The sequence below is a fragment of the Hemitrygon akajei genome, chromosome 1 (genome assembly GCF_048418815.1).
Source record: "Hemitrygon akajei chromosome 1, sHemAka1.3, whole genome shotgun sequence".
Lineage (NCBI taxonomy): Eukaryota > Metazoa > Chordata > Chondrichthyes > Myliobatiformes > Dasyatidae > Hemitrygon > Hemitrygon akajei.
This window is the reverse complement of record NC_133124.1, coordinates 36,146,869-36,169,524: the sequence shown is the minus strand read 5'-3', so window position 1 is coordinate 36,169,524 and position 22,656 is coordinate 36,146,869. Positions and strand designations below refer to the sequence as shown.

The following is a 22,656-nucleotide window of genomic DNA, read 5'->3' as shown; positions in this document are numbered from 1 at the left end:
ATTTCATGACACATTCCACAGATATTAAACCTGAGTCTGCATTACATCTCCATCAACTCCCCTTTGATTCATTTTGGCACTATAATAATAATAGCACACAATTAACCTGCCAGCTCATCTTAGGGACGTGGGATGAAATCTTAACATGTGGCAGAAACATGTGATCATGGAGTGAATGTGGAAGTTTCACCCAAACACGGGCCCACGCCAGTTCAAACTGAATTCCTTGGAGATGTGAGGCACTGCACCGTCACGCAGCCCTACTATACCCCAATCATAATTTCACAACAATATCCCTATCTTAGGCTAAGGGTGCCAAAATGAACACCAGCACCATAGTTTTATTGAAATAGGATATAATGAAGTTGATGATAACGACTGAGATGGAACCAGAGTAATAACACTTAAAACATAATATTGCACTTCACTTATTTTGTGAGTTGTTGTGGTGGGTGGGGGGGAAGAAACAAAGACATATTTATTGGCCCTAATCTAGTATTGTAATGCAAAAGCCCTGCTGAACTTGCTGCACAGGAAAGAATAAATATATAATCTAGAAACAATGGTACAAACTGGATACTTATGGTAAGTAACAAAAAATAGCAATTACAGCACCCTCACAATGGTGGATGCATACTTTATAATGAAAAGTTCATAATTATATGCAAATCTGTATATTCTGTAATATTTTGCTTATCCCAGGAAGATGGGAAAAAGTAACAATCTAAAGAGGTGTGGCTTGGAAGCAGCAGCCAGCAGTTTGACAAGCCGTATGAATGCCTTATCGTGGGGCAGCACCATGGCACAGTCCATGACCACTTTTCCTGATCTGGCATATTTGCAACGAAGAGGTTAAATTAGGAAAATAAATGAGAATTATAATTACAAGTGAACGGGAACTCCGATCTATTTTCACATAACAGAGGTTATTTCCTGAGGTGTTCCAAATCCAATATCTGCTTTCTTCAACCGCTGATGCAGATTAGGATTTCCAGCATCTGCAGAATCTCCTGTGTTTGTTTGTTAGTCAGATGCGGTACCTGATAAAATGCAGTAAAATGATTTTCAAACTTTTATTTGGTTACATTAATGTACAGGAAACATCAGTACAGGCGGAAAACGTAAGTGAACAAAAATCTGAAATAGGCATAGAAAATGCTGGAAACTCTGGGAAATAGAGTTAACATTTTGTGACGTTCATGCTGCATAGAAAGCAGAACCTTCATCCCACCTGGTGTTCAGGTACCCCTTTACACTAATCCAATTAATTCTCACATATGTATCAACAGCCCCCAGGTTCTACCATTCTCCACCACCTTCATACTGAGACCAGCTTCTTATTGTTGCCAATTAACTATCTTCTTTGGAATGTGGAAGAAACCCAATGCACCTCGACGAGTAAACCTCCCCGGCCACGGGGACAATGTGCAGTTAGTTCTTAATTCAATATCTGGCTCGAGGTTACAATGAAGTTACTTCAGCCATTGAAGTCTTTGACAGAACTTGGTCACGTGGGTGTTTGGTGACGTGATACCTTGTGCCTTGACTGGGAAGATACTAGTAGGGTCATTTCAAACGTCAGTGAATCAAGAACAAGGGCCAAAGGTTTAAAATTAGGATACGAAATAGGTGAAACATTTTTGCTCAGGGCTTTGGAATTCTAAAGGAGGGACGGTATCAAGACACATCTTGGCAAAATTACAGAATATCTTCAAATAGTGGTTGAAGAAAATGAAACAAAACGATTTAGGAATAATCGGAATTAATTGGATGGGATGGGCTGAAGGAGGTGATATAAATGCAAGATCCGAGCACAAAGCATTGAAATACTGGTATCTCGGGTTCAAGCAAACTTGCTTCCCTTTTGCGTTCTGTGGGCCCTCAGATGGCCATTCTGCGATTTGCAGACTCCGAAGGGGCAATGATTAATGGGGCAGATGGATAACTTCCTGCAGTAATAATACACATATTTCAGTCATGAGGAAAAACTTCTTCACTCAGAGGGTCGTGAGAGTGTGAAATGAGCTGCCAGCACAAGTGGCCATTGCGAGCTCGATTTCAACATTTAAGAAAAGTTTGGGAGTAGACAATTTAAATGGTTTCGGCATGGACTAGATGGGCCGAAGGGCCCGTTTTTTGTGCTGTACTTCACTGTGACTGAAAAAAACTCGAAAAACTGTAAATTTACACACTTGCTGGCGTCAGATCCCACCAACTCTCTAAAGATAATGAGATGGGATTGTCGGAATTAACATAAAAGTTTTTTTTGCCACTATGCAATAGTTATTTTTTCTCTCTCTCACACTCACACTCACACACAGTTAATAGTTCTCATCTTCATTAAAGCGTTCAGGGCCATTTAGAACTTGAATGTAATAGAGGTCGTCGATGATACTGAAAGAAAATGTATTCGACTATATTAGATTACTTCACTTGCGCCACCTAGCGCAGCACAGAAATATTTTTTGAAAACGAAATTGTACCGAAAATAAAAGGAAAATATAATTTAAAATATTGTTTTGCAAACTTTTCGTGGTATTGTCAGTTTTCTTAAATCAAAAACAAAATGATTAATTTATAGGTTTATTACGTTAGCACCTTTAATCAATGGCACGTCATTTTTACGCATCTATTCACTAAACATTCACTAAAAGTTCGGGTCCACGTGCAATTCAGTTTCAATACCGTTTGTATTGGTTTCATGTATATCGATCCCCAAGTTTGATGGATTTTATGATTTGATGAAGTTCAATAAACAAGATGGTTCTTCCTGTTGGACCATTCATGCCACTTGTAAGGTCTAACAACTTTTATTTTCAACTTGTTTTGCTTGTTTTTAAAATTCATATCATTACAGCTGATAGGTCTTTATCTGAAAGGTAATGATTGTAATTAAGTTTTACGTTACGGACGTTTTCACTATTAAGGATGTTTAAAAGAAGCACGCTGAAAATCGGAAGAACCCCCCCCCCCCCCCCCATTCTTTATACATTCTCGATTCTGGCCCGCCGAAGGGTTTCGGCCCGAAACGTCGACTGTACTTTTTTCCCATCGATGCTGCCTGGCATGCTGAGTTCCTCCAGCATTTTCTGTGTGTTTGCACCCATTCTGCTCTCCTGTTAATCGTTTACCTCACCCGCCCATCACCTTTCTGGTGTCCCCCCCCCCCTTCCATAGTCCTCTGTCCTCTCCGATCAGATTCCTTCTTCCCCCTAAACCTTTTCCATCTATCACCTCTCAGCTTCTTACTTGATCATCTCGCACCCCCGACCTTCCCCCTCACCTGGTTCCACCTATCTGCCAGCTTCCCCTCTCCCCACTTTCTTATCCTGGGTTCTTTCCCCTTTTCCAGTTCTGATGAAGGTCCTCGGTCAGAAAAGTCGACTGTTTATTCTTCTCTACAGAATTGTCCTTTCGCTATTCCGTTCCCCATTTTCCATCTCCCTCAAGTTCCTCCGGTATTTTGTGTATGTTGCTCCGCAGAATCTCTTTTGTCCCGAATCTCTGAGCAAAATAGTACTTTGTAAATTTGGCCTCTCTTTCCAGATTTTGGTCCCATTAGTAGTAGGAACTCTGCTTAGCGAGGAGTAAAACAAGGTTCATGTGGTTCTCCCTATAAATTAAGACATTGTAACGATTATAAAGAAACAAAATCAAAGATATCTTTCGTAGTTTACGTACGGCCGGGACTAAGACACAATCGGGAGCAGATTTCGCGTCAACACTCCAGGTAACATAGGTGTGCCAGCGACGTCGGAGACACGAGTGTCCGCAGAAGCTGGAAACTTGGATCAACACACACACACACAACGCTGGAGGAACTCGACGTGTCAAGCAGCATCGAGGGAGGGAAACGAAGACCCTATGATTTGGGCCAAGACCCTTCATCGGGACTGGTGCCTGAAACGTTGACTGCTTATTACCTTCCAGAGATGATGCCTGACCTGCTGAGTTCCTCCAGCGTTTGTGTGTGTGTTGTCCTTGCGATGTTCAGTGTATTGTAAAAGAAATGGGTGTTTTGAGTGAGACTTGCGTGATAATCTCGTCAAATGTCTCGTCATAATCTCTTAAAATTGTTTACCTATCTCCTTTACTGATTCCGGTGAGGGTGGAAGTATTTGATGAATGAGAGGGAAAAAAGTTTTTCCCCCTCAGTTTATTCCATTTGACTGCCGCAAGTAGCATTCAAGTCAACACAGACCGCCTGCTCTCCTTGGCCTCTCCTGCCCTCCCATCTCCACAGCAGCCTTGATTTATTGGAGTCGTCCAGCTGACAGGAAGCCAGCCCCCTCCCCCTCTCACCTCTTAAACATTCTGCTGAAACTCGCCGAAATCCTGGGAAAACAATGCTCCCTTTCCCTCGTGTTGACGAGTTTAGAGCCCTGAAGTGAAGGGAGGAAGCGTTGAAAAGGACAACTGTGAAGTGGCACATTCACCATTGGAATAAATACAGAGGTAAAATGACCGAAGAGGGGAAGTCGGAGAGTAAAGGGGAAATTAGCGGCAAAGATTTGGAAAAACAGCTTCGTCTTCGTGTCTGTGTTTTAACCGAAATCCTAAAGACTGAGAGAGATTACGTGGAGACTCTGGAGTTCCTGGTCTCGGTAAGTTTATTCTCTAATCTCCAACTTTTAAGGCGTTTCATGGACCAGTTTAAATTACAGTTTTATTCATGTTAGTTTTTGTTCATTTAGTCTCGGCACCAAGAACCGAGGAACTGCGCGGTGTCAGGTTGAATGGTAAGGTTTGGGGAGCGCAGAGGTGTTGCTATCTGTGAAAGTGATGCTGTAAAACTTGTCGGGTGATCGTTACAACCGCATCATTGAATTCTTTAATACTGATTTGCTGAACATTTGAAGAATAAACACCTTTTTATGCTTAATTCGGTGTACAGGAGTAAAATAAATCTCCGGATGAGAGCACTTTTCTGTCACCCCTCCTCACTCCTATAAACTGTATTTTTGTTTGGGTTTGGGTTTAAGTCCCAACAAGTTTCTCTTATTACAGTGATACCTGTAAATTCCATCTGTGCCAAGGCAGATTCTTTTTGCGCGCCTAATAAAACAAAAAAATATCTGGTATAGTCCTGATCTTGTTGCATAGTTGAGGTTTACGCTTTCAGACACTTCGACAATTAAATGTTGGATCGCTGTTGCCGGCATATGGTCTACGGGTTCTCCCATGTTGTTGATTGTCCTGATCGTCTTTCTAATTGAGCGCAGCAGTTCCGCTGTTTCACATTATGGCGATGGCAACCTCGGCTCTAACATAAACGTTTAGGTGGCTTCTGAGAGTAGCGAAAATTCCTACCCAGATTTATCAGTGGAAACTGTGCAGATGGTGGGAAACTTGCAGAGAGGAACCCTGCGGGAAATGCTTGGAAAGGCGATTTTGGCTTTTCTGTGATTAGGGAGGAAATGACGCGAATCCCGAGAATTTGGAATCTATTTATATAAACTTTATTTCCTGATTTAAGGGCTCCCTGAGGGACTCGGAGGGAGTCCAGACAATAGGCTGTGAAATTGTCGGTATCCTGAAGGAAAAGTGACATTATTTTGGAAGCTTTTGACTGTTTTGTGAAGTTCAGAGACGCATTTGATCTGCATCTTACTGCACTGTTCAATGCAGGAAGTCGCGCATATTTAAGATATTCAAAAAAAAGTGTAATAATCTCGAAAATAAGCGACTCGTATAACATTTGACCGCTTAACTGGCTAATTCGCAAAGTTACCATCGATACTTACAAGTTAATATTGACGCTGCATAGATAAACTCTTCTAAGTCCGTCTTCAAATAAACGTAGCGGCAGATTTGCACTAATTCCTTACGAACACAGGAATGTATCTGTTTCTAACCTCTGATTGTATAATCAAATCCTCCCACTGAATCGTCCCGTTACTTTTACAAACTTGCCAGAAATAGTCTATATACTAAACTGCGATGCAAGTCCCACGTTTCCGTGATGGGTTCCCAAGTCCATATTTATCGGGAATTGCCAGTGTCAATTTGCCACGCTGATACACATTCGCTCTCTGGTGAAGGCGATGAGGCACCGTGGAATTATGCCTATCGGTTGCCGAGTCCACTCCGTAGCCAGTCCAGTTTCTCTGCTTCCCAACATTTGCGTGCGTTTTGCCAGTTAATAATGACTAAAATCAAAATATTGTATGAAATTAAATCTGTCGTAATTTAAAATGAAGCATGAATTATATGAATTATGACTGCACACGTCTTTTCAATTATCCAACCTCCTCTGATTCTGCTTAATTTGAACAAAGGTCTCAATTGCTCGTCTGCAAGCCCACTGAAGAACAGTGAGTGATAAATTACAAACGTTTTGTCAGTGTGCTCTTCTGATCTGCGAAACGTTTCAAACGCCACATTCAGATTAAACTATCGAGTCAGCACTTGACAGTTCAAGTGCACAGAGTATAAAAAAGATGAGACGACGTGGGAGAATCATAACGTAACATCAGGGCAGAATGTGGAAATTAGTGAATGAAGGAAATGAATCTTAGAATTAAAATAAGAGATGAGCAGTCAGATAGCCATAAACTGTAAATTAGTTATGGGAAAACAACAAAAGCAAGAATCGGTGATTGAAGAATTGAACACTTAGGACGGTCAGAATATACTTGAGAAGGGTGAACTATGCCTGGTTAAGTGAGAGTTGAACTTTGGAGGAGGTCAGTTGCATGGTGGATGGGAAGGCAGTGAAACATACAAACATAGAAAACCTACAGCTCAATACAGGCCCTTTTGCCCAAAATGCTGTACAGAACATGTACTTTAGAAATTACCTACTGCTACTCATAACCCTTTATTTTTCTAAGCTCCATGTACCTATCCAGGAGTCTCTTAAATGACCCTAGTGTATCGGCCTCCACCACCGTCACTGGCAGCCCATTCCACGCACTCGCCACTCTCTGCATAAAAAAACTTATCCCTGACATCTCCTCTGTACCTACTTCCAAACATCTGAAAACGATGCTCTCTCATGTTAGCCATTTCAGCCCTGGAGAAAAACCCTCTGACTATCCACATGATCAATGCCTCTCATTATCTTGTACACCTCTATCAGGTCACCTTTCATCCTCTGCTGCTCCAAGGAGAAAAGGCTGAGTTCACTCAACCTATTCTCATAAGGCATGCTCCCCAATCCAGGCAACATCCTTGTAAATCTCCTCTGCAGCCTTCTATAGTTTTCACATCCTTCCTGTAGTGAGGCGACCAGAACTGAGCACAGAACTCCAAGTGGGGTCTGACAAGGGTCCAATACAGCTGTAACATTACCTCTCGGCTTCTGAATTAAATCCCACGGTTGATGAAGGCCAGTGCACCATATGCCTTCTTAACCACACAGTCAACCTGTGCAACAGCTTTGAGTGTCCTATGGACTCAGACCGCAAGATCCCTCTGATCCTCCACACTGCCAAGAGTCTTACCATTAATACTATAATCTGCCATCATATTTGACCTACCAAAATGAACCACCTCACACTTATCTGGGTTGAACTCCATCTGCCACTTCTCAGCCCAGTTTTGCATCCTATCAATGTCCCCCTGTAATCTCTGACAGCCCTCCACACTATCCACAACACCTCCAACCTTTGTGTCATCAGCAAACTTACTAACTCATCCAGGTCATTTATAAAAATCACGAAGAGTAAGGGCCCCAGAACAGATCCGTGAGGCACCCCTCTGGTCACCGACCTCCATGCAGGATATGACCTGTCTACAAACACTCTTTGCCTTCTGTGGGCAAGCCAGTTCTGGATCCACAAAACAAGGTACCCTTGGATCCCATGCCTCCTTACTTTCTCAATAAGCCTTGCATGGGGTACCTTATCAAGTACCTTGCTGAAATCCATATAGACTATATCTACTGCTCTACCTTCATCAATGTGTTTAGTCACGTCCTCAAAAAATTCCATCAGGCTCGTAAGTCACGACCTGCCTTTGACAAAGCTATGCTGACTATTCCTAATCATATTACGCCTCTCCAAATGTTCATAAAACCTACCTCTCAGGATCTTCTCCATCAATTTACCAATGAAGTGTTTGTGAAGATATTTGGTAAGGCTCTGCGCAAAAATAAAGATGTAATCTTTAACAAAAATAAAGATGTAATCTTGTGACAGTGGTTGGGATGTTTGCAATTAAATCAAGATTATGAGGAATGCTTTTACTTGGTCTTCACTTTTCTATCTTATCTACTGAGAAATGAGATGAAGGAATGAAGAATGGCTACTGAAGAAATGCTGTACTTTTCTATGACTCTGTAAGCTTGATTTCGATGTTTATAAGAAGCTTGGATAGGTACATGGATGGTAGGGTAATGGAGGGCTATGGTCCCAGTGCAGGTCGATGGGAGTAGGCAGCTTAAATGGTTTGGCACATACTAGATGGGCCAAAGGGCCTGTTTCTGCTGTACTTTTCTATCAATCTGTGATTCTAATATTGCTATGCCATCTTTTTGCAGCTACTATGGAAGTAGCTGTGGAGGTCTCACATCACCAGATTGAAGTACAGTTGCAGAACCCTAATCACCTCAGTATAGCAACACAATGACTGCTTTGTTGTGTCTTGTTTTATTTGTGTTCTTATTAGTATAACTATTTTTGTTATTTATGTATTTCTTGTGAGTGTTTTGTATATCTGATGTCACTGTAAGAATTTCATTGCACCTGTGCAGACAAGTATGTGTGTGTATGGCAATAAACTCAACTTTATTGATACACTGTTAGGAAGCAACATTAGTTATTTGAATCTGAGAAGGAAATTGTAATTGAACATACACATGATCTGAGAGTAGATGTAAATAAACTGAATCGTGAAATTATAGAAAATAGATTTAAGAACATTAGAGTCAATGAAATAGCAGAGTCCCCTCGAGTCTCTTGCACTATCAGTAAGATTGTGCCTTATCTGACCTTCAAGTTAGCTCTACTTTCCTGCCAGTTTCTCATAACCTTTGATTGCCCTTTGGCCTCAAAAGATACCTTTCTCAGCCTTGAAATACATTCAGCGAAGTAGCTTCCATGGCTCCCTGGAGTGGAGAATTACAAAGATATGCAATCTACTAATAATAGAAATTCCTTCCTATCTCATAAATAGTACATCCCCTCCCCACTCGATTCTGGGCCATCAGTTCTAGATTTCCTGTCAATGTGGAACATCTTTTTCGTATTTGTATTATTAAGCTCACTTGGAATCTTTATGTTTCAGTAAGATCTCTGAGCAGGTACAGCCTCCTCAACCTTATCTTCTAAGATATATTCTTTCTTCTGGAATCAATCTAATGAAACTTTCATGTGCTGTCTCCTCAATTAGAAGTTTATTCCACCTTAAATAAGAAGAATGGAGTATGTAAAACTCCAGGTGTGGTCTCCACAATACTCTACAGTTGAAGCAAGACTTTTCTAATTTTTAAATTCCATCCCCTTGATATAAAGCCCAATATCCTGATTTATTTCCTAATTATCTGTTGTAGCCACGTTTTATGTACAAGGACAATCAAGCTCATCTGAGCAGGTGCATTCTGCAATCTCTTTCTACTTAAACAGTAATCTAGCTTTCAAATCTGATTACATTTTCTCACATTATATTTCATCTGCTAAATTGACTCAATTAAACAATCTATCCCTTTGTAGATTATCTGAATTCTCCTCACAACTTGCTTTCCCATCTAACTGTTTTTTAGCTACTCTGCTCTCAGTTCACTTCATCTAAATCAAAACCATAGTTTGCAGATTGTTGAGGTCCTTGAATTGACTTGCTTAGAATTGTCTTGGAGGGCTATAGTCCTGGTGTATCTCGATGTGAGTAGGCAGTTTAAATGGTTTGGCACAGACTAGATGGGCTGAAGGGCCTGTTTCTGAGCAGTACTTTTCTATGACTCTAGTTTCAGCTTGCCAGTATGAAATTGATCCAGAGGAACGCATACAAAATGCTGGAGGAACTCAAAGGGTTAGGTGGAATCTATGGAGGAGAATAAACAGTTGATGCTTCAGGCTGAGACCCTTCATCAGGACTGGAAGGATGAAGCCAGAAAAAGAAGATGGGGTGAGGGGAAGGAGTACAAGCTGGCATGTAAAATGTAAAGCTGGGTGAGGGGGAAGGTAGAGTTGGGGTGCAGTTGAAGAAAGAAGCTGGGAGATGATTGGTGGGAGAGTTCAATGGCTGAAGAAGGAATCTAATAGGATAGTGGATAGTGAGAAAGGAAAGGAGGGGCACCAGCAGGAGGTGACGGGCAGATGAGGAGAAGAGAAGGGGTCAGAGTGGGGAATGGAAAAAGAAAGAAGAGGAAGGGGGGAGAAGTCTAGATTCTGGAATGGTTCCAGAGAACAGGAAAATTGCAAATACCACTCCATTCTTTAGGCCAGTTAGACTGACTTCAGTGATTGTAAAGATGTTGAAGTCCATTATAAAGGATGAGGTTTTGGATTACTTGGAGGCACATGACAAACCAGGTCAAAGTTGGCATGGGGAAAGGATTTGCCTGACAAATCTGTTGGAATTCTTTGAGGAAATATCAGGCAGAATAGACAAAGGAGAGTCAGAGTATGTTGCAACATACTCGGGTTTTCAGAAGGCCTTTGGCAAGTTACCACACATAAAGAAGGGTACTTAACAAGATAATAGCCCATGGTATTACAGGAGAAATACAAGCATTGGTAGAAGATTGGTTGATAGTAGGATGCAATGAATGGGAATAAAGGGGACATATTCTGGTTGGCTGCTGGTGACTAGTGGTGTTCCAAAGGGGTTGGTATTAGGACTGCTGCTGTCAATGACTTAGATCATATATGTCAAACTCAAGGCCCGTGGGCCAAATCCGGCCCGTGGTGGAATTATCTTTGGCCCGTGAGATAATATCTGATTACTATTAAAGCTGGCCCCAGTAATCGAAGCGCCTATGGCGTATGATACGGCTAATGCTGAGTTTATTCAGGTACCAGGTTTTCAGGGTTTTTAGTGTTTATTCGGCAGTCTTCTTCATAAGAAACGGAATTTGTAAAGTGAAACACTTTGTAGTTATAACAGAGACTGAGACACATGAGAGCAGGCTGAAAAAACGGAGGCAACGAAAGCTGCGTTTGCACACGTCCGACTGACTCCGATGACAAAGTGCATGAAGCTGCACTTTGCTCAATCCGGCCTGTGACCTAAAATGAGTTTGACACCCCTGACCTAGATGATGCAATTGGCCAAGTTTGCAGATGATACAATTAGGTGGAAGGACAGGTAGTGTTGACGAATTTAGAGAATCAGCAGAAGGACTTACTCGAAATGGGAGAATGAGCAAAGAAGAGCCAGATGGAATATGGTGTAGGGAAGTGTCTGTTCATGCACTTTGGAAGGAATAACGATATAGACTATTTTATAAATAGGGTGAAAATTCAAAAATCAGAGTTGCAAATGGACGTAAGATATTGTGCAGGATTCCCTAAAGGTTAACTTGCAGACTGAGTTGGTGGTAAGGCAGGCAAATTCAATGTTAGCATCCATTTTGGGAGGACTAGAATATTAGATTAGATTAGATTCAACATTATCATCATTGTGCCAAGTACAGATACAAAGCCAATGAAATGCAGTTAGTATCTAACCAGAAATGCAAAGAATAGTGTTATTTACAAACTAACTGCGAATAAAAAGTAAGTGCTACAGCACACAAATATAAAAGTATTGAGACAGTACAATATGGGTGCAATACTGCTTAGCGCTGTGATGTGAGGTTCAGCAGGGTCACAGTCTCAGGGAAGAAGCTCTTCCTGTGCCTGCTGGTGTGGGAGCGGAGGCCCCTGTAGCACCTACTGGATGGGAGGAGAATAAAAAGTCCATGGTTAGGGTGAGGTGCATCCTTTTCGCCCTGCCCAGGCAGCGTTTATGGTAGATGTTCTCAATGGTGGGCAATTGGGTGCCGATAATCCGCTGGGCAGTTTTCACCACACGCTGGAGTACTTTGTGGTCCGATAAGGGACAATTGCCATAACACACTGAGATGCAGTTGGTGAGTATGCTCTCAATGGTACAGCGGTAAAAATCTGTCAGTATCCTGGGACAGAGGTGAGCTTTCTTGATCCTCCTCAGGAAATAAAGGTGCTGTTGTGCCTTTTTGATCAGGATGGAGGAGTTCAGGGACCAGGTGGGATCCTCGGAAATGTGGGCACCAAGGAATCTGAAGCTTGATACACGCTCTGCTACAGCTCCGTTGATGTAGATGGGGATGTGAGTGTGGCTCCTAGCATGCCTGAAGTCCACAATGATCTCCTTGGTCTTCTGGGTGTTTAGGGCCAGGTTGTTGTCAGCACACCACGTGGCCAGATGCTGGACCTCATCCCTGTAGGCTGTCTCGTCATCCCTTCTGATCAGGCCAACCACTGTGGTGTCATTTGCGAACTTGATTATGGAGTTAGAACCATGTACAGGAACGCAGTCATAGGTGAAAAGTCAGTACAGAAGAGGGCTCAGCACACAGCCTTGAGAGTGGAGGAGGAGATTGTCTAACATAACAGATTGGGGTCTGTTAGTCAGAAAGTCCAAGGTCCAATTGCAGAGGGATGAGCTGACACCAAGCTGGTGAAGTTTGGCGATCAGCTTGGAGGGGGTCACTGTATTGAATGCCGAACTAAAGTCGATGAACGGCATTCTGACGTAAGAGTTGGGGCTGTCCAGGTGGGTCAGGGCAGAGTGAAGTGCCGTGGAGATGGCATCCTCTGTAGACCTGTTGGTGCGACAGGCAAATTGATGGGGGTCCAGGGTAGTGGGCAGACAGGATTTCAGATGTGATAGAACCAGTCTCTGAAAGCAGTTTGCAATGATGGGGGTGAGTGCAACTGGGCGAAAGTCATTCAGGCCCGCGGCACTGGCACGATGGTGGCGATCTTGGAGCTTGTGGGGACAACAGTCTGGGCCAGGGACAGATTGAAAATGTCCGTGAAGACCCCGGCCAACTGCCCTGCACAGACTCTGAGCACACGGCCAGGTATTCCATCCGGACCAGCTGCCTTCCGTACATTCACCCTGATCAGGGTGGCACAAACATCGGAGCTGGAAAGTGAGAGAGGCAGTTCACCAGGTGGGAGATCCGCTTTGAGGGTGACCTTGTTCTCTTGGTCAAAGCGAGCGTAGAAGTAATTGAGCTCATCAGGGAGCGAAGCAGAGCTGGAAGGGGCACAGTACTAGGTGGTTTGAAGTCTGTAATGACCTGTATAACATGCCACATGTGCCAGGGGTCTGAGGAGTTGAAATGCTCCTCGATTCTCTGTTTGTATATGTGTTTAGCCTGAGAGATTCCCCTCCTCGGGTTGGCCCTGGCTGAACTGTAAGTCTCCCGGTCTCCAGATCTGAAGGCTGAATCTCTGGCTCTGAGCAGGAGGTGAACCTTTTTGTTCATCCATGGTTTCTGTTTGGGGGGAAAAATGTTATTTGTTTTTGTGACATCACTCTATCTACACACTTGTTGATGTGCTCAAGGACAGAGTTGGTATATAAGTCAATGTCAATCTGAGAGTCTGTGGTGGCGTGGGCAGCAAACTCACTCCAGTCTGTGTGCTGGAACTGGTGCTGAAGAGCAGAGTCAGCACCCTCCAGCCAGATCTTAATTGTCTTCGTTGTGGGATTCATATGTTTAATGACCGGGCTATACTTAGGAAGCAGAAACAATGAAAGATGGTTGGACTGTCCCAGGTGGGGGAGGGTAGTGGCTTTGTAAGTGTCGGCCACAGTTGTGTAGACGTGAACTAAGGGTTTATTTCCCCTCGTGGTCCATGATACATTTTGGTAAAATCTTGGAAGCATGGTATGTAGGTTACAATGATTAAAGTCCCCAGCGACAATAAAGGCTCCGTCTGGATGCGATGTCTGCAGCTTGCTAATAGTGACACTGAGGGCTTTCATGGCTACTTTAGCATCAGCATCAGGTGGAACATAAACTGCAACAGCAATGATGCATGTAAACTCTCGCGGTTGATAAAAAGGTCGGCACTTAATAATCAGGAATTCCAGATCAGCAGAGCAAAAAGTGTCAGCAATGGTAGAGTTAGTGCACCATGATCGATTCATGTAGATGCAGAAAAAAACCTCCTCTACTTTTACCTGTTGCTGTTGCAGCTGTGTCAGCCCTGAAGACCATGCACCCTTCCAGTTCCACCACATTGTTTGGGACATCACTGTTTAGCCACGTCTCCGTAAAAAAAACATGACGTTGCAATCCATAAGCCTTCTTTGTGTGAGGGTCCAAGTCCTTAGTTCGTCAGAGACCGAACATTGGCGAGAAAGATGCTAGGTAGTGCTGGACGGTGTGGATTTAGCCTTAGCCTGGCATGCAGACCTTCACGCTTCCCCCATCTTTGTTTATGGTCTTGATGCCTGTGTCGGGCCCTTCCGGTCAGAGGAAGTTGAATGCAGGTCCACGGTGTCCTTACTAACTCCGGAGGTAGTTGGTCGAAGTCGAATGGATAGGCCAAAACTGTGTTGGTGCATCGATAGTTAATGTCCAAAAGTGACTGTTTACTGTAAGTGTACTTCGCATAGCCAAATCGAGCGAACACGCAGGAAGCAAGCAGATAAATTAACACTATTAAGAGGAAGGATTTAATGCTGAGACTTTATAAGGCATTGGTCAGGCTGTTCTTGGAGTGTTGTGAGAAGTTTTGGGCCCCTTATCTTAAAAAAGAAGTGTTGACATTGGAGAGGGTCCAGAGGAGGTTCATGAGAATGATTCTGGGACTGAAAGGGTTAATGTAAGAGGCGTATTTGATGGCTCTGGGCCTGTACTCTTTGGAGTTTAGAAGAATGAGGGAGGATCTTATTGAAACCTTTTGAATATTGAAAGGCCTCAATAGAGTGGATGTGAAGAACACGTTTCCTTTCGTGGGTGAGTCTAGGTCCAGAGGGCACAGTCTCAAAATAGAAGGACATCCATTTATAGTGGAAATGAGGAGGAATTTCTTTAGCCACCTGATGGTGAATCTATGGAATTCCTTGCCACAGATGGCTGTGAAGGCCAAGTTATTGAGTATATTTAAAGATGAGTTTGATAGGTTCTTGACTAGTCATGGTGTCAAAGATTACAGGGAGAAGGCAGGAGAATGGTGTTGAGAGGAATAATAAATCAGCCATGATAGAATGGTGGAGTAGGCTCAATGGGCTAAATGGCCTAATTCTGCTCTTGTGCCTTATGGTTTTAAGTTGATGTTCATGCCATCAGGGTGGAGTCTATGCAGAGGCATAAAGTGAAGCTCCCCCAATCTAAGAGTGGCCTCATTGTGATCGTAGAGGAGGTCATATCTGAATAGGAAGTAGAATGAAAACAGGTGGCCATCAGGAAATCTCAGTGTTTAGATTCTGAGAGGTTTGAACAGAGAACCTATTTCCTCTGGCAAGCCTTTCCTGGATAAGGTAGAATGACCTTAAAATTAAGAGTAAATCCAGGAAATATTTTGGTAATGGAAATTTGTAAGTGTAGCTCAGAATCATGTTTATTATATGATGTGCAATTTATTATTTCACAGCAGCAATACAAATCAAAGATGTAAACTTACTATAGATTACAATATAACTAAATGGTGCAAAGAAAAGGAATAATGAGGTAGAGTTCATGGACCGTTCAGTGATCTGACGGCAGAGGGGAAGAAGCTGTTTCTGAATCTTTGAATGTGGACCTTCAGGCTCCTATACCTTCTCCCTGATGGTAGAAACAAAAAATCTAACCAATCTTAGAGTTTTTCGAGGAGGTTACCAGAAAGGATGATGAAGCCAAGGCAGTGTATGTTGTATACATGGACCTTAGCAAGGTCTTTGACAAGGTCCTTCATTGGCCGTTGGTCAAGGAGGTTCAGCCGCTTGCTTTCAAGATGAGGTAGTAAATTGAACTAGACATTGGCTTTGTGGGAGAAGCCAGAGAGTGGTAGTGGATGGTTGCCCCTCTGACTGGAGGCCTGTGACTAGTGGTTTGCTGCATGGATCAGTGTTGGTCCATTGTTTGTCATCTATATCAATGATCTGCAGCAAACTGGATCTGCAAATTTGCAGATGACACCCAAGATTGGGACAGTTGTAGAGAGGGAGGAAGGCTATCAAAGCCTGCAGCAGGATTTGGACCAGCTGGAATTTAATGCAATGTGAGGTGTTGAACTTTGGGAGGACAAACCAGTGTAGGTGTACATAGTGAGCAGTAGGGCACTGAGGGGTGTGGTAGAATAGAGGGATCTGGGAATACAGATTTATAATTCCTTGGAAGTGGCATCATAAGTAAATAGGGTCGTAAAGAGAGCTTTTGGCACATCTGCCTTCATAAATCAAAGTACTGAGTATAGGAGTGGGGAATGTTATGTTGAGTTAGCATATGACTTTGGTGAGGCTTAAATTGGAGCGTTATGTACAATTTTGGCCACTTAGAGTACCTGCAAGGAAAGATATTAAAAATATTAAAAGAATGCAGAGAAAATATATAAGGATGTTGTCAGGGCTTGAGGACCTGATTTATAGGGAAAGGTTGACTAGGTTAGGACTTTGTTCCCTAGAGTGTAGGAGAATGAGGGGAGATTTGATAGAGGTATACAACATTTTGAGGGATATAGGTAGGGTAAATGCAAGCAGGGTGAGACTACAAATAGAGGCCATGGGCTAATAGTGAAACATGAACTGTTTCAGGGGAACATGAGAGGGAACTTCTTCACTCAGAGGGTGGTGAGAGTGCACAACAGTGTTTTCCAACCTTTTTTAGCCGAACATTCCCTAAAAGCACTTTTCATATTTGACAACTGCCCCTGAAGCACTTTTCATATTTGACAACTGCCCCTGAAGCACCTTCGTACTTGCCAATGTCCCTCTTAGGCACAATATATACTTTCTGCTGCCTCTATCTACTATATGCTAACATGAGTAAGATGATTCTGCTTTAAGTTTTGATTTGTCTTTAAATCTAGTTTACACAGGACCTGTATGCTTAACAGCAACTTCGATATCAATATGATCCTTGAGTTTGATGGTTTTTAGCAAGAGTTGAAATATCTGGTTCAAGTTGTGACAGCAAAAGCCTGTAGTCCCCATGAGTAACAATGTCCAAGTGGTTTCTGTGTTTTGTGAGAATATGGTTTACTGCACTGAAGCCTCTTTCAACAAGGTAGGAGGGTGGAAATGCAACAAAGAGGCTCTTCTCCAAAGACCAGGAAACTTCATATGACAGTTTAGCCACATACCACAAAAGCTGACATTTTTGAAGGGTATTTTTGCTTCATCATCATTCTGAATTTCAATAACTTTTTCTTGCAAGCTCTCTTCCTGTTCTTCCAGTTTGCAAAGAAATGGGTTAGTTACCCAGTCTGGAATTTCCAGATCATTCAAATGCTTGAATCAATTCTGAAAATCCTTCTTTAGTGACTGCAGATGTAAGCAGTACTTTTGCAAATCACCATCTGTGAAAGAGAGTGCCATACATTCCATGCAGGGAAATTGTGGGAGCATTCTTCTCCCAATGATTTGCTCATGTATTACCAATTTTCTGATAAAAGTGGACACTGCACATTTTGCCTGGATTAAATTGAAATTCTCACCCTGCAGTTTCATATTTAGAATGTTCATTTTGTCATACAGATCGGCAAGGTATGTCACATCTCCATGTAGAAGTTCAATGTCGTTTTCCAAGCTCTTGTCGAATTTGAGCAAAAATTCAACCAGTGTCAAAAAGATCAAAGAAACTTTTTTTGTAATTTATTTTTTTATTGAAGTTCATCATCAAACAAACATTTCCATAAGATGTATTTCAGACATTGTACCTATATATCATATAATCATATATATCACAAATCTCCACAAAGTATTTATCTGAGGTATAGAGTTATAGAAAAGAGTGGAAAGAGAAAACAAGCAAAAGGAAAGAACTATGTAAAAGTAGGGAGTGATCTTTTTTTTACAACATATTCATTGATTTGTGAGAATAAAATCAGGCCTATGAGGCATTATGTAGTTAAGCCATTTTCCCAGTATGAATCAAATTGTTCCAGCTTATGATTAACAGATGCTATTATCTTCTCCATTTTGTAAATGTCCATTGTAATTTCCATCCATGCATTTAAAGTTGGGCTCTCCTGTGATAACCATTTCCTAGTAAGAGTCTTTTTACCAGCCACCAACAGTATATTCATTAAATATTTATCTCTTTTCAACCATTCTTGAGGAATATATCCAAAATATATGGTCTTACTCTCTAAGGGTATTTCACATTTAAAGATGTCTTGTAGGACATTGTGTATTCCCCTTCAATAGTTTTTAATAACAGGGCATCCACTTATGAGGTTATCCACTTTGGGAGTAAGAACAGGAAGGCAGATTATTATCTGAACGGTGTAGAGTTAGGTAAGGGAGAAATACAAAGAGATCTAGGAGTCCTTGTTCATCAGTCACTGAAGGTGAATGAGCAAGTGCAGCAGGCAGTGAAGAAGGCTAATGGAATGTTGGCCTTTATTACAAAGGGAATTGAGTACAAGAGCAAGGAAATCCTTTTGCATTTGTACAGGGTCCTGGTGAGACCACACCTGGAGTATTGTGTACAGTTTTGGTCTCCAGGGTTAAGGAAGGACATCCTGGCTGTAGAGGAAGTGCAGCGTAGATTCACGAGGTTAATTCCTGGGATGTCCTGATTGTCTTACGCAGAGAGGTTAGAGAGACTGGGCTTGTACACGCTGGAATTAAGGAGATTGAGTGGGGATCTGATTGTAACATATAAGATTATTAAGGGATTGGACAAGATAGAGGCAGGAAATATGTTCCAGATGCTGGGAGAGTCCAGTACCAGAGGGCATGGTTTGAGAATAAGGGGTAGGTCATTTAGGACAGAGTTAAGGAAAAACTTCTCCCAGAGAGTTGTGGGGGTCTGGAATGCACTGCCTCAGAAGGCAGTGGAGGCCAATTCTCTGGATGCTTTCAAGAAGGAGCTAGATAGGTATCTTATGGATAGAGGAATCAAGGGATATGGGGAGAAGGCAGGAACCGGGTATTGATAGTAGATGATCAGCCATGATCTCAGAATGGCGGTGCAGGCTTGAAGGGCCGAATGGTCTACTTCTGCACCTATTATCTATTGTCTATTGGCAGTCCCAAAAAATATGATAATGATTTGCATTTTGATTTCCACAATTTCTCCAGCATACAGGGAGGTTACTATCATAATGGGATTTCTGAGAGGGTGTAATAAAATATCTTATCAAGTTTTTCCATCCAAACTCCCTCCATTTCTGTGAACTGGTGCACTTCCATCGATACCTCCATATTATTGTCCATTCTTCCTCAGATATAATTATCCCTCCTTCCTTCTCCTATTTTGTTTTAATGTATGAAGTCGAATGTGTTTTAAGATTTGACAACCCTTTATACATTCTTGAAATGATTCTACTACCGTTATCTGAATTATACGCTTTTCTAAATAGCTCTATCAAGCATGTCAATCTATCAACTTGCCTTGGTTACATTTTTAAGCGTCTTAATAACATATTGCTGCATCTGGTAATACCGATTTTAAAAATCTTGTATTTCTAATAAGTGTTTCTCTTTAAGCATTTCAAAACTGAACAGTGTTCCTTCTTTCATTATGTTGCAAAGAACTGTTATTCCTTTAGCTGTCCAGTCCTTAAATCTAGCATCCAATTTATTTGGTGTAAAATCTGAGTCATATGCACACCATTTAAGAATTGCAGTATCTCCCTTTAGATTATATTCTTTTATAGTAGTTTTCCATATTTTAAGAGTCAAAGAAACATTTTAAACAGCAGCCTTTTGACATACAACACACTTCAGTGTGAAGAAACAAGCATTTAAATTCTTCATCGTTATCTTGGCATAATTGGTGAAGTGTTCTGCTATTTAATGGATGAACTTTAATTTTGTTGATGGCAGATATTACAGGAGTCATGCTTGAAAAATAATCACTGGCTGAGGTTTTTGGCTGCAAAACATTGATGAATTACACAATGGATTGCAAACAAATTAGGAATTTCTTTTTTCACAAGTGCCACTAAACCAGCATGGCGACCTGTCATATATGGTACTCAGGTCATGTTCCTAATCACAAGAAATCATGTTCCTAATCAAAATACTTCTATCCTCAATATACATTTTGAGCTCATCATGGATTGATTATCCATTGATATTTGTTTTTAACTTTTTACAATAGGGAATCTCTTCATAAACTTTTCCATTTTTGATAAACCATACGTATGCCATTAGCAATGTCTCATTGTCTCGCACAGTTGACTAATCCAGTTGCATCCCAAATTTTTTGTAGCTCTGTCCATAGTTGATACTCAATGTCTTCACTCATTTCGCCAATATGAAAAGCTAGAGTTATTAGTAAGAGGAATTGATTTTAAAATACTGGTATGATTTTGGGAACAGTGGTGAGCACTTCTGATACAGCAGGCATTATTAATCTTTCACCAGTTGTATGAGATTTTCCACATTTTGCTATCATTTTGGAAATGTTAAAAGATTCAATGAAACTACTATCAAGGTCATTTTTAGCTTTCTTGGCAAATGACTTATGGGTGCAACACTTTTCAAATGCTTCTTTCATCTTCTAGAACTGTGTAATACATACATAGCCTTTTCCACATTTCTTTTATGAATGTGTTCCTGCAATCTTGATGGTTTCATGGCTTCATTAGACAGTACACTCTTACAAATAAGACAGATAGAGTATTGCTGATTTGATGGGAACAGACTAAAACCATACTCCAGGTATGTAACATTGTATTGACACACTTTCTGTAGTTTCTGTTTCTTAGCAGGATTAGAATTCAAGGCTTCACCACCTTCAGACTCGAGGAGATTGCGCCAAACATATTTATCCGTCATTAACGGGGCTAAATTAAAATAAATAGTTAACACAAACTGGGAATGCCTATTGGGTGTTGACGATGGCAGCAAGCCGACACAGATGAAACGATGGTAGTAGCACGTAAAGGAATGGCGAGGTGAAGATGATCACAACAGTGAAAATTACATTGACAAGGATTCTGATTGGAATCTGAATGTTAGTTGGGTTAGAGATGGTGTTCGGCAAGCTATCATACTATTCTAGTTAGAGTTACTGTCCGATCACATAAGGTCTCATAATCCTCAAAGGTGGTTCTTGACCACACATATGAAGCCAAGATCGCTTTGAACACCTCAAGAGGGATCCTCGGAGTCAGCAGGCTCACTGATTGTCTCTGTATCACCGTTTGATTCCGGCCAGTGCTGTTTCATTGCACGACTTGTTTTCCATTGGTTTGGAGAGAAAGTTGAGACGATGTTCTTGACTTACCAACTGTTAAATTGCATGAACTCCTTTTGTACTGTGAGTCAAGGGGAACCCTTGGTTGCTAATTTATGCATCCCCAATAATGTCTGTTTGGATGGTAAGATTGGATGAGATGGCCGATTTTCAGACATGTTGTGATGACGAGAGCTCATCGCTTGCAGAGCATGGTTCTTCCTGTGTTTCAGTGCCTCAGTCTTATTTTTTGGAAGTGCCTGCTCAACTAGTAGTCAGTCAGGTCTCGTGTATCAAGCTAGGGGTGCCGCTTACCGCCCCCACCCCCCAATGACTTCTATTTCGGCTCACACCCCTTTAGGACACGTAACCACTCCTGTTGGGAATCACTCATGTAGAACAAACTGCCAGTGGAAGAAGTGGTGGATTCAGGTTTAATTTCAACATTTAAGAGAAATTTGGATAGGTACATAAATGGGAGGGGAATGGAGGGCTTTGGTACAGGTGTAGGTTGATGGGACTAGGCAGATTAATAGTTTGGCACAGACTAAATGGGTCAAAGGGCCTGTTTCTGTGCTAAACTAATTTATGATTCTATGAGTTCATATCCTAAATGGTGAGGATCCTTAATGACATATGCCACCTTCTTGAGGCATCACCTCTTGAAGATGACCTTGAAGGTTGGGAGGTTTTTGTTCATTATGGGGTTAGCTGTGTCTAGAACATTCTATAGCCTCTTTTGATTCTGTGAATTGGAGGATTCATACCAGGCTGTGAGGTGACCAGTTAGAATGTTCTCCACTGTATATCTAGAGAAATCTTCAAGAATCTTTGGTGATATAGCATATCTCCTCAAACTCCTAATGATGTGGAGCTGCTGATGTGCCTTTTTCATACTTAACGTCATTATGTTGCACACCCTTTCCACTGCATAAAAGTTCCCAGTTGCTTCCCAGTCTCAACAAGGCCAGGATAGCTAGATAAACCAATTGCATTTTTGAGGTGAACCAGTGAAAAGATCTATCCAAAGACAGTGGAGAGATGATTCACTATTTGAAGTAAGTAATCGGAAAGTATTAGTTTTGGAGGTTAGGTGATCTGCGGAGATGTCAAAATCCTGCATTTTAAAATATTTTTATTTCTTTTAAAGAGAAGTCCTCTTCTATTTCGAAGTGCTGATGAGACTGCTTTAAGCATAGTTCACCAAACCTGGAATGCCGTCTGTTGGCAGGAAAGACTGACCGTCAGGAAGCCTTCCTGTACATTCTGTGAATGAATACGGGTTCTCATTTTAAACTGGCGAATGGCATGGACTGCCATGGCGTCCACGCTGGAGTCAGTGCTGCCCCCTAGTGTTCGCCCAGCAGAACACTGGAGCAGCACAGTAGTGTAGTGGTTAG

The 22,656-nt window shown here is 41.8% G+C and overlaps 1 protein-coding gene across 2 annotated transcripts in view; it reads left to right on the top strand.

Annotated features, from left to right (window-relative positions):
* Positions 1 to 4,340: 4,340 nt before the first annotated feature.
* prex2 (phosphatidylinositol-3,4,5-trisphosphate-dependent Rac exchange factor 2) overlaps positions 4,341 to 22,656 on the top strand; it is a 400,722-nt gene continuing 382,406 nt past the window's right edge. For both annotated transcript variants that reach the window (XM_073041067.1, XM_073041077.1), the window contains exon 1: positions 4,341 to 4,604. In XM_073041067.1, coding sequence (XP_072897168.1) covers positions 4,461 to 4,604 — 144 coding nt within the window. In that variant the 5' untranslated portion in view covers positions 4,341 to 4,460. The remainder of the gene's footprint in view (positions 4,605 to 22,656) is intronic.